The sequence below is a fragment of the Littorina saxatilis genome, linkage group LG7 (assembly GCF_037325665.1).
Source record: "Littorina saxatilis isolate snail1 linkage group LG7, US_GU_Lsax_2.0, whole genome shotgun sequence".
Classification (NCBI taxonomy): Eukaryota; Metazoa; Mollusca; class Gastropoda; order Littorinimorpha; family Littorinidae; genus Littorina; species Littorina saxatilis.
The window spans coordinates 26,551,572-26,565,059 of NC_090251.1; the positions used below are offsets into that span (position 1 = coordinate 26,551,572).

General features: G+C 44.2%; 1 protein-coding gene across 1 annotated transcript; it reads right to left on the reverse strand.

Annotated features, from left to right (window-relative positions):
* Positions 1-674: 674 nt before the first annotated feature.
* On the reverse strand, positions 675-10,107 carry LOC138970165 (uncharacterized). The gene is made up of 7 exons (XM_070342655.1): positions 9,969-10,107; positions 5,160-5,292; positions 4,681-4,802; positions 3,022-3,148; positions 2,275-2,402; positions 1,778-1,853; positions 675-882 (listed from the first exon to the last, which is right to left on the reverse strand). Exons 1-7 carry the CDS (start codon positions 10,042-10,044, stop codon positions 675-677), a joined length of 870 nt encoding a protein of 289 aa, XP_070198756.1. The 5' UTR covers positions 10,045-10,107.
* Positions 10,108-13,488: the final 3,381 nt, after the last annotated feature.

Below are 13,488 nucleotides of genomic sequence, written 5' to 3' on the forward strand. Positions count from 1 at the left end.
AATAAAAGAGAAAGGCCAGTCACCACGCACATCCTCGGCTCGCATGCAATGTATTTATATAGCAAAGGGAATGCCTGTAATTCACACAGATCAATCACTTGGTCTTAAACGTGCACAAGACAAAAACTTTCATACTGGGGGAGCGAGCCAATCTGAAGAGTACTTGGGTCCAGCGCGAGCGTTTTTTATCACTTTTCTTCTTCGTATTATTTTGGACAACAAATCCAGGCTAAACCTCTGTGCAGATAATTGGTTTGCGGGATTAAAAATGTTCTGCTTCTTCGTTTGTTTGATTTTGTTGTTTGCTTAGTTTGAGTGTATGGTCGGTAAGTCGGTTGTTAAGTCAGCCGAATTCTGAATCCCAGGGCCGGACCCAGGGGGGGGTTCCAAGGGTTCCGGAACCCCACCCCTGGAAAAAGCATGTACCTTGCTTTGAGTGGCTTTTTTTTTATACCAGGTTTAGCACCAAAACAATGCTGCTCTTAACCCTCAAAACAAGGCCCAGAATGCACCAGATTGCACAGATTTTAACCGTTTTTCAAAAATGTTCCGGGGGAGCATGCCCCCGGACCCCCCTAGTTCGCGCGCCTGTTTAGCAGGCGCGCGCTTGTGGCTTCGCCACTGCACTTCGCTGATTTGCCCCCCAAAAAAAGGAGGAACCCCCCCCTTACAACTCATTTGGTCCGGCCCTGAATCCTCAGCGGTTTAACTTTTGCTTTATGGAGGACTAAGCTCAGTGCGTTGAAGAGAAAAGGCAGGGGTACTTTACCTTTGCACACAGAGGTCGTCAAAGACTGAAGGTCAGTCAAGGTTATCTTGGACTCGTCAAAGGTGCAGGTGCCCTTCAGACCACTCAGGCATCCCACGTAGGTCTGCATGGCCCTGAAAGCAAAATACTACACGCTGCAAAACGCTACACGTGCCCTTAAAGCACAATATTCAGCACTGCGTAAAGCTGAACGTGCTCTGAAAGAACAATACTACACACTGCTTAAAGCTACACGTGCCCTAAAAGCACAATACTACACGCTGCATAAAGCTACACGTGCCCTGAAAGCACAATACTACACACTGTGCATAATGCTACACGTGCCCTGAAAGCACAATACTACACGCTGCATAAAGCTACACGTGCCCTGAAAGCACAATACTACACACTGCATAATGCAACACGTACGTGCCCAAAAGCCCAATACTACACACTGCATAATGCTACACGTACGTGCCCTAAAGCCCAATACTACACACTGCATACTGCTACACGTACGTGCCCTAAAGCCCAATACTACACACTGAATACAGCTACACGTGCCCTTCAGGCCACTCAGGCACCCAACGAAGGTCTGCATGGCCCTGAAAACACAATACTCAACTCTGCATAAAGATACACATGCCCTGAAAGAGCAATACTACAGACTACATAAAGATACGCGTGCCCTTTAGGCCACTCAGGCACCCCACGCAGGTCTGCATGGCCCTGAAAGCACAATACTCAACTCTGCATAAAGATGGAGTCCTGATCTTAGGGTTTTTTCAATAGACGAACTGCGGAAATAACTCAATCGGGTTTGTGAGTGTTTTTCTTCGTTCAAACGTTAGTTAACTGGTTAAAAATAGGCACGTTTTGGCTTTGAAAATTCAGCTTTCGTCTCTGTGAACCACTCTTGGCATCACCACTGATCTAACCAGGCTGTGCCTTTAATAAATACCAGTGTTCACAGAAATAATTAGGGCGATCTAGCAATGACCATTCGGGCGGCTTGCCAAGTTGACTCACGAGCATTGTCCCGCGGACTCGGCGGCGGGCATGAAGGCGGAAAAGCACGCAGAGGACTGCGGACACGCCTGACCACCTGCACACACAGGTATTAACTCCCTTTACTTTGCTATATCAGTCACATGTGCATTGGATAAGGCGTGAACACAAATAAGACACGAATAGGTAGCATTATTCTTCAGGCAATTATTTACAGTTTTACCATTCAGTTAACATGCAAACAAAAACGCCTGCATTTAAATTAAGCGAACAATGCACACTCACGCATACACAAGCAGTACCACATAAACATGCAAACTACAGTTACTATTAAGGTAGAAGGCCGCTCGCTCGCAAATGAACACGCATACGCAGATACACAGACACACTACACACACACACACACACACAAATACACACACATACTGACACACACACACACACACACACTGACACACACACACACAAACACACACACACAAACACACACATATACACACACAAACACACACACTGACCAGTGACAGCAGCACAGCCGGACGTAGCCATGGCAAAGGCGGAAGTCATGTTTTTCACAGCCTCCACCTCCCTGCACTTGTCAGTAGCGGTCAAGGCCTGAAGACACTGGCTGGCCTGCTCGTACAGACTGCACACGCACAATGCGGAGGCCAACTTTTGTTTACAAAGTTTCGGTGCATGGAAAACTTATATATGTACAGGCATCTAACAACACATCTCCCTCCAACCGCTAAAAAAAATTAAAGAAATTTGAAAAAAGAAAATGTGTGTGCTTGCATGTAAATGTGTGCGTGTGTATGTGTTTGTATGTGTTTGTGTGTGTGTGTGTGTGTGTGTGTGTGTGTGTGTGTGTGTGTGTGTGTGTGTGTGTGTGTGTATGTGTGTGTGTGTGTGTGTGTGCATATATATATTAATATTCGTGTGTGCGTGTGTGTGTGTGCGTGTGTTTATCTGTGTGCGTGTGTGCGAGTCACGTTTGTGTGGGTACGCGCGTACGTGTTCGTACATGCGTGGGTGTGTGTTTGTGTTTATGTGTGTCAGTGTGTAGGCGTGTGTGTGTGTCCGTATCTGTGTGTGTCTTGTCTATGTATGCGAGTGTGTGTGCGCGCGCCTAAGCGCGTAAATGAGTTCGGTTGTGTGTCTGGGTTTGTTTTTGGTTGTTGGGTGTTTTTTTTTTTTTTTTTTTTTTTTTTTTTTTTGGGGGGGGGGGGGTGTTAGGAGGCAAGGTGTAAAGAAGACCGACTTACGGGCAGAGTTGCGGTAGCATGTCCACACCCCCTGTTGTCTCAGACCCAGTCCCTGACGGGGGACCTGTCGGCAGCACCTCAAGCAAGGCGGCTTGACAAGCAGTGGCTTTCAGCTGACAGATCAAAGCTACACGACATAGATAACACAAACTATAGCTTGTGTCAGATAGTGATACGGTACAATACATGCAAGTGGTGGCTTTCACCGGACAGATCAAAGTTACACGACATAGATAACACAAACTATAGCTAGTGTCAGATGGTGATACGGTACAATACATGCAAGTGGTGGCTTTCACCGGACAGATCAAAGCTACACGACATAGATAACACACACTATAGCTAGTGTCAGATAGTGATACCGTACAATACATGCAAGTGGTGGCTTTCACCGGACAGATCAAAGTTACACGACATAGACAACACAAACTATAGCTAGTGACAGATAGTGATACGGTACAATACATGCAAGTTGTGGCTTTCACCGGACAGATCAAAGCTACACGACATATATAGATAACACAAACTATAGCTAGTGTCAGATAGTGATACGGTACAATACATGCAAGTGGTGGCTTTCACCGGACAGATCAAAGCTACACGACATAGACAACACAAACTATAGCTAGTGTCAGATAGTGATACGGTACAAAACATGCAAGTGGTGGCTTTCACCGGACAGATCAAAGCTACACGACATAGATAACACAAACTATAGCTAGTGTCAGATAGTGATACGGTACAATACATGCAAGTGGTGGCTTTCACCGGACAGATCAAAGCTACACGACATAGATAACAAACTATAGCTAGTGTCAGATGGTGATACGGTACAATACATGCAAGTGGTGGCTTTCACCGGACAGATCAAAGCTACACGACATAGATAACACACACTATAGCTAGTGTCAGATAGTGATACGGTACAATACATACAAGTGGTGGCTTTCACCGGACAGATCAAAGCTACACGACATAGATAAGACTAACTATAGCTAGTGTCAGATAGTGATACGGTACAATACATGCAAGTGGTGGCTTTCACCGGACAGATCAAAGCTACACGACATAGATAACACAAACTATAGCTAGTGTCAGATGGTGATACGGTACAATACATGCAAGTGGTGGCTTTCACCGGACAGATCAAAGCTACACGACATAGATAACACAAACTATAGCTAGTGTCAGATAGTGATACGGTACAATTCATACAAGTGGTGGCTTTCACCGGACAGATCAAAGCTACACGACATAGATAAGACTAACTATAGCTAGTGTCAGATAGTGATACGGTACAATACATGCGGCGAACCGAACTCCAGGCATGAGACACACTGTAACATGTTGCGGAGATGCTGCTCAAAAAGAAACACTGCAGTCTAAATTTCAACTCGCAAGATAAGATGGAAAGTGCATGGTCATGCAATTCTGAACAATGACAAGACGTGACATGAAAGAAAGCTAGTTGGATAAGATACGACAGACAGTCGAGGCATGTAATCGGGATTCTGCATGTGATGTCACATTCTGGTTCACAGGATAAGACACAAGAGACAGACAAACCAACGGCGAGTGCAAACTATTAACGGGGGTGGGACAGGAAGAGGGGGGGATGGGTGGTGGGGGGTAACTATTTACTATAAAGAAGGAACTGACCTGGTCCACAGAAAAAGTCGAGTGAGGTCACAAGAGTGGTCAAGTTTCCGAGCATCTCAGGCTGACCACTGCATGATTCATTGGCCTCCCTCACACAGTTCGTCATGGTCTGCCTCGCTGAACTGTACACACGGAGAGGGAGAAGGAGAAAAAGACGATGAGAGAGAGAGAGCGATAGGGAGAGCGTCACACACCCACACACACACACACTTTCTTTCTTTATTTGGTGTTTAACGTCGTTTTCAACCACGAAGGTTATATCGCGACGGATACACACACACACATAATGCCTCTCTCCCTACTCCTCCTCTCTCACTTTCCCCCCTTACCTCTCTCTCTCTCTCATCAACAACAACAACAACAACAACAACAACAACAACAACAACAACAACAACAACAACAACAACAACAACAACAACAACAACAACAACAACAACAACAACAACACAACAACAACAACAACGATGTGTGACTCTAACCTGCACGCGGTATCCAGTGCTGTAGCGTTGTAGGGTGGTGTCGCGAGGGGTGTGAGTTCCGTGGCAATGTTGCTTAGCAACGAAGAACACTCGGTCATTTTTTGATTGCATTGTGTTTGGCCGGAAGTCACCCCTGAAACCCACATAGAAAAATGGAGAGAGGGGTCAGATACAACAGCAACAACAACAACAACAACAACAACAACAACAACAACAACAACAACAACAACAACAACAACAACAACAACAACACCACGCGATGGGACGGATGAGATGTCAATCTAATGCGCATGCACTTCTTGCTTTCAGGGCTCTGGTGCAAGAACCGAAAGTGGGTGCCACCCCAAACGGCAGAGAACAAACTGCGGGGTCTTACAGGTTGGAAATCACAACAAATCTCAGTTCCAACCAATCCAACACTGCGGCTTGCTCCCGTTTGGGTGGTAGGCTAACTTTCTCGTGCACCTCAGCACGTCAGCACGTAAACTCTTGAAAGAGCTAAATTAATTCATATAACTTAGTCATATATAAATAAGTCATTCACTCTTCTCCCCTCGTTTTGACAAACTCCCACCTGTGACTTTCACAGTCACACTCTGTCTGTCCGCTTTCTTGATCTGTTTGTCTCAATCTCTCTGTGTCTGTTTGTTTGTCTGTCAGTCATTCTGTCTTTTTACATTTAGTCACTGTGACCCCAACATATGACGAAGCGCAACCAAACGGGGGACATGTCAGAAGATAATCGTAGAAGTGTGCTACGCTTCAAAGCTCTAGCTTCAATAACCTTCGAGATAGGGGGCCCGGTAGCTCAGTTGGTAGAGCAATGGCCGACTTGTGGTCCTAGGGTCGCGGGTTTGAACCCGGGCCGGGACGAACACGGGTGAATTTTATATGCAGACTCAGAGACGGTATCCATGTTCAACCCCCGTGTCCCCACTGCAGCCCGTTTACAAGGTACTTTACGGTAGTATTATGGATGGGAATGTTTGATTTAGATGCGAGTCAAATCGCGCGGTTTGGACAATTGGTGTTTGTGTTTTGCTTGTTCGAGAAGAAGTTGGTGGGAAGGGGGATGTTTTACCTCAGGAAAGAAAACAACAATGTTTGAATTAGGACGTGGCTTGTATGTTCGTCAGCTTGTTTGTTTTTGTTTTTGTTTGTTAGTGTGTTTGTTTGTGTGTTTGTTTAAAGTTAAGGGGCGAGAAAAACGAGAGAGAGAAAGAGAAAGATAGAAAGAGAAAGAGAGAGACAGACAAACAGCCAGACAGCCAGAGAGAGACAGAGAGACAGACAGACACACACACACAGTCAGAGAGACAGAAACAGCCAGCCAGACAGAGCTAAACTTAACTGAACTTTATTTTACAAGGGTTAAGATTTAAAACGAACACCATACACACAGAGCAAAAAACCCAACTGTAAATGATAGTAAAACAAGAAAGTTAACGAGAGAGAGAGAGAGAGAGAGAGAGAGAGAGAGAGAGAGAGAGAGAGAGAGAGAGAGAGAGAGAGAGCGAAATGGGATGGGATGGGATGGGATGGGGGATGGGATGGGAGATAGGATGGGATGGATTATTGCATATACATGTAGGTTAACAGCCCATTTCCACAGGGGGGTGGGGAGGGGGGATCGAAATAGAAAACGTTTGCAACGGAACCGTATTGGATGTACACAATCACACGACAAGAAATTCCTCCGAGGTAGGAAAAACACCCCCGTCCTTACCATTCTCACTGCCACCAACTGAGAAGGTTATTTCCCTTTGACCATTAATATGTCCCTCTATAAGTCCTTGTAGAATCTTAATCCACCAATAACTCCCTAACCGTGTGTTTGACTGGTCCCAATTTTTGTAAGGACCGTCTCAGGAATGTATAGAACCTGTTCACCAAGTTTGGTGACGATCGGTCCGTTCATTCTTGAGATCTATATGCAAACACAAACACACAAACAAACAAACAAACACATCGACCGAATCCTATACACACCCCTATACCGGGGGTGTAAAAACAAAGTTCTCGCTACTGGCTGACCAATCACGAGCTGCGCATACTCCGACGTAAAGGATTGTCTGTTCCACACCTGCTTTTTACATTTAGTCAAGTTTAGACAAAATGTTTTAACATAGATGGGGAATCGAAACAAGAGTCGTGGTGTATGTATGTGTGTGTGTGTGTGTGTGTGTGTGTGTGTGTGTGTGTGTGTGTGTGTGTGTGTGTGTAGAGCGATTCAGAGAAAACTACTGGAACAATCTTCATAAAACTTTAAATGAGAGTTTCTGAAATGTAATCTCATAGTCCGGGCTTCGTCGAAGATTGCTTGGCTAAAATTTCAATAAATTTGATCGAAAAATGAGCGTATAACAGTGCGGCCTCAACTTTCACACAAAAACGGGTATGACGTCATAAAAGACATTTAAAAAAATATATCTGGGGATATACTCAGGAACCCTCATGCCAAAAGTTTAGTGAAGATCGGTCCAGCAGTTTTCTCTGAATCGCTCTACACACACACACACACACACACACACACACACACACACACACACACACACACACACACACCACGACCCTTGTCTCGATTTCCCGTCTATGTTAAAACATTTAGTCAAAACTTGACTAAATGTTACAAAAGCACACCATTAGATGATAATAAAACAGGAAGGAGAGAGAGAGAGAGAGAGAGAGAGAGAGAGAGAGAGAGAGAGAGAGAGACCCAGACAGAGAGACAGACGGACAGACAGACAGAAACAGCTAGACAGACAAAGAAAGTTGCAGACAGAGAATGAGAAACCGAGGTGGGATTTGTTATTCAAAGAGAGAGTGAGAAGAGGAAATGACGTATTTATATGACTCAGCTATGTGGATAGATGTGCACTGTCAAGTGTTTACGAGCTGACAATTAGGCAAAGAAGTGCGCATTATATTGACCCCATGGTCGTCACTGAGCCAGAAGTCATGGTTCAGGAAAGTTCAGCGTTCGCAGTTCAACACATGTTGTTGCCAATGCAACTTTGCACCCAGACTCTAGCTCCGCCTTTATAAACTAAGACAAGTTTACAGTACTCGGTAGTGTACGTGAGTACAGAGATTACAAAGGAAGAGAAAATGTCAATGTCAATTCCCTAGTCTGTTCCATGCAAGACGTTTAGATAACCGCCATCTTAAATTAAAAGAAAATAATAATAAAAAGAATAAAAAATAAAATGACGATGAACAGAATTGGGATCCTGACATTGAAAACTGTACCTGCGGTGGCCGTTTCCGTATTCATATTTTATTTATTTCTGGCATACTCACTTTACTCAAAGATAAATGTGTCCATTACCGACGCGAGGTGCAAAATACATAGCAATATACCATTTCTCAGGTATACCTGGGAGGGGGGGGGGGGGGTTCCTTGTTTTTGATTCCCCGACCAACCCGCTTTTGTCCTCCCGACCCTAGAACTGTGGACCTTTGAAACATTTATTTTATCAAAAAGAACAACATTTTATTTTGCATACTTTCCAAGGAAAGTTACCCTTCTCCGTCATCCACGGGACACAGTTCGCGCGACTTCCCATCAATATATCTATATATAGAATTTCTATTACGGCTTGTGTGTGTCTGTCTGTCTGTGTGTTCGCGATTCACGGCCAAAGTTCTCGATGGATCTGCTTCAAATTTGGTGGGCATATTCAGGTAGACCCCGGACACAATCGTGGACAATTTTGAACACGTGCGTGCTCTCAGCGCGCAGCGCTGAACCGATTTTGGTTTTTCTGTACATCCATTCCCAGTAACTCTTCCTTATCTTCTCCAGTGTTTTGCGCGTTTATCTCCCTTCCTTCGTACGGTGCGCCGGCGAAGCCGGCTCCCCGGTGAAGCCGGGTATTCGGCTCTACTTCTTCCCGGCGAAGCCGTACCCGGCGAAGCGGGTATTCATCTAGTATCTATATATATATATATACGACTTGTGTCTGTCTGTCTGTCTGTGTGTGTGTGTGTGTGTGTGTCCGCGATGCCAAGCCAAAGTTCTCGGTGGATCTTTTTTTCAAATTTGGAGACCGTATTCAGACACAACCCCACCCCGGACACAACCTCATCGATGAGATATTTCAACACGTGCTCTCAGCGCGCAGCGCTGAACCGATTTTGGTTTTTTGCGCGCAGCGCTGAACCGATTTTGGTTTTTCTCTCGATCCATTCCCATTAACTCTTCCTTATCTTCTCCAGTGTTTTCAGCCGCGTTTGTCTCCCTTCCTCCGTGCGGTGCGCCGGCCGGTTCCCCGGCGCAGCCGGGTATTCGGCTCAACTTCTTCCCGGCGCAGCCGTACCCGGCAAAGCGGGTATTCATCTAGTAGATATATATATATATATAAAGCCACATACGCATGTGTAAATGTATAACAAACGTTAAACAATGAAAACATTAAAAACATCCTACCAGCCCTGTTTTGGGGCCTTGACATCGGATACAAACAGGAGGTTTTTTAATGTGTGCGTGTGTGCGTGTATGTGCGTGTATGTGCGTGTGTGTATGCGTGTGTGTGTGTGTGTGTGTGTGTGTGTGTGTGTGTGTGTGTGTGTGTGTGTGTTCTCGCCAGTTTCATGACCTTAAAACAAATATCACTGTCAACTAATTAACACGCTCATTTTTTCTCTGCCCACAAAATTAGCACAACTATGTGGATAACACTGTCAAACGAGCATTGCCACTGGCATGCGACAGGTGTCCACACCATTGAATTATTTCCAGCCTATACATGTATATAAGTTATAACTCAGTGGTCCACACAGTGACACAGAACAACAGTCCCGACTTACCCAACAGTAGCAGCAGTAGCACGACACAGCATCGCATCACACCATCACCCCTCGTCGCTATCATCTTCGTCGTCATCGCACCGTCTCACTGACACGTCTATCTGGAGTAACTGACACAAGCTGAGTAAAATCCAGCAGCTCGGTAACTTCCAACGGAGATGTAGACCTATGTATCCTTGGCACAAAGGGTCAAAAATCCAAAAAATAAGCCCTTAAAAAAATAAGGCCTTATTTCTGGAAATAAGCCCTTATTTTTGGAATTAAGCCCTTATTTCTAAACTAAGGCCTTATTTTCCATAATCAAGGCCTTATTTTAGAAATAAGGCCTTAAATATTTACAGCCATAAGGAAATAAGGGCATAATGAAATAAGGCCTTAATTCTGTTATTTAAGGCCTTACTGAAATAAGGCCTTATTTCTGTTATGACCTTAAAAAAATAAGCCCTTAAAAAAATAAGCCCTTAACAAAAATAAGCCCTTATTTTTGTGCGCATCGCTACTGCGCATCCGGACATTCGAAACGGCTCTTTCCCTGGTTGATTTGCGGCACGGAGTTGCATTCAGGCCAGAAGATGACGATTTTCGACAGAGGTATGTGTGTTGGCCTCTACTCAGCTTCATGATTGGTCCAAAAAATAAGGCCTTATTTTTTTAAGCCCTTATTTTTTAAGCCCTTATTTGTTTATGCCCTTATTTGTTATGCCCTTATTTTTTAAGCCCTTATTTTTTATGCCCTTATTTTTTTATGCACTTATTTTTTATTAAGGCCTTACAGAAATAAGGCCTTACTTCTCGTAAGGCCTTATTTTTAAATAAGGGCTTATTTTTGTAAGCCCATATTTTTTAAGGCCTTAAGGAAATAAGGCCTTAATTTGGAAATAAGGCCTTATTTGTTGGAAATAAGGGTTTATTTCCAGAAATAAGGCCTTATTTCCTTAAAGGCCTTATTTTTTGGATTTTTGACCCTTTGTGCCAAGGATACCTATGCTGTGGCGAAGGATACCTCGCTGAGATGTGCCTATCCATATTCAAGCGAGCCAATAAAAACGGTGTGGTCTACTTTCGCACGCGTCACGTTGACCGCACTAACTTCTCACACACTGAGTCCTTTGTGACTTTAGAGTACACGATGGTCAGGCATTCCAAGGATTTTATGACATCTGTGTACTGCTATCTCTGGTCTGACTTGCAGTACACATGTACAGTACAAGGATAGTCTGGCTTGGACGATTAGTAGTAGTAGTAGCAAAGAGTGTTCCCCTACGGACTTTCCGTAGGGTAACACTCTTTGGTAGTAGTAGTTGTAGAAGTAGTAGTAGTAGTAGTCACCTATACTGACCGAAAAACATATATTTGAAGACATCATAAGTGTGTGTGTGTGTGTGTGTGACGTGTGTGTGTGTGTGTGTGTGTGTGTGTGAGTGTGTGCCCACGGTTTCAGAGCGTGTGTGTGTGTTTAGGATCGTATCATTTTACCATCTTGTGTTATGCGCTATTGTCTTGCGGGGTTGGGGGGGGGGAGAGAGGGGAGGGAGAGACAGACAGACATACATACAGACAGACAGACAAAGAGAGAGAGAGAGAGAGAGAGAGAGAGAGAGAGAGAGAGAGAGAGAGAGAGAACAGAGAGACAAAAAGAGACAGACAGACAGAAAGAAAGAGACAGACAAAATGACAGTCTGACACACAGACACACAAAGAGACAGGTAGACGCCTTCACGGTAAAACCACGAGGGGCATGTTCCGGGGTGTAACTACGACTTTACATGATTTGCAGGTTGGTGTCAATTTGACAAGTAGCGTCATGGAGTTGGTTTGGACAGAGACATGCATAAGCACGAGTGGATTTTTACGTGAACGACCGTTTATATCCCGCCATTCGGGCAGCATACGCCGATTTCAGGGGAGGCACTGATGCTGGGTATTTTCGTGTTTCTATAACCCACCGAACTCTGACATGGATTACAGGATCTTTTCCGTGCGCACTTGGTCTTGCGCTTGCGTGTACACACGAAGAGGGTTAATAGTCACTAGCAGTCTGCACATAAGTTGACCTGGGAGATCGGAAAAATCTCCACTCTTAACCCACCAGGCGGCAGCGACCGGGATTCGAACTCACGACCTCCCGATTAGGAGGCCGATGTCTTACCACCACGCCACTGCGCCCATTCCGTTGTACAAAATCTGCAAACACCAGCGATCGAGTCCGGTTAGGGATAGAAAGCCTCACGTATAGTGCGTTTCCAAAGCTTTGGACAAGGATTTTTGAGAAAAATAAGCTAATAAAAGATGTTGTGATGGTTCGATTGAACATTGTATAGATCTGTCTTCTTGGAGTCCTATGACGTCAGAGCCCGACACAAACTCATTTATATCATTCAGGCGGCTGATCGAGCTACAACGGAGTGCATGTCTGTGTGCATTCAATCGTAAAAAAGATCAAAGGAAGACTAACTGGAATGGATAGATCAATACAGAAATATTTAATGTAATTTGTATTTTTCACCAAAATATGGGATTTGACACCGATCTCGACAGTTGTTCAACTTCAACCAGTGACCACTATAGCGCGGTGTGCGTGCGCGCGCGCGATATTGGTCACGTTGAGTTATTTTGCAAAATGAGTGGGTTTTTTTTACTTGTGCACTATGTATTTTGAAATGTATGTATGTGTGTTAAAAACTTTGTAAATTGTATTAGTATGCACTTCGATGTGTATTATTATTTGACTTGGCATTATGTGTGTTAAAAACTGTGTAAATTGTAGACGTTTACTTTGATGCATTTTACTGTTTCATTTTGGCTGCTTATATTGATGTATTTTAATACTGTTATGTGTTCATGGCCAGCCACAACCTCTCATTTGAGATCAAAAATTATTAATGACTTGTATGGTATTGCGTTGTATTGTGATGTGTTGTATTGTATCGTATTGTAATAACCAAGTTTCCATTTCATTACCCAAACTCGACCGCGCACAAATCTTGAAATTTGACGAGAATCAACCAGGCTTTGGTCATGTCTGGAAGTCGTCACACTCTTCAAGTATGTTAAACTTTAAAAGCTCAAGGTAAAAAAATAAAATTAAAAAACCCGAGAAAACGTCAACGTTATGCTTTTAATTTGTTTTGTTTCATGTCTTTTACGGACGGACTGCCGGCCGTCTGTACAGACCAACACGTTGATAAGACTCACTGATTACTCAGGTCAGCCAACACATATAGGTAATTACAAAACCGCAAAACCAGAAATAAAGAGAAATTCTTGTCCGCAGCTAGTGAAACGCACGTGCGGTACAACTGTTCGCCTTGTTGTCCGGAAATGCGGGAAACCATCTGCTGACATCCGTCTCACTCCCTTCTGGACACAATCATGAGCGTACGAAGCCTCTGCCAGTTGAAATAATTCTGTGTGTCACTGTGTGTGTGTCACTATATGTGTGTGTGTGTATGTGTGGCGTGACTGTGGGGACTTTTTCATTGATGTAATTATTTTATGTGTTAAAAGTGACTCTTCGCAA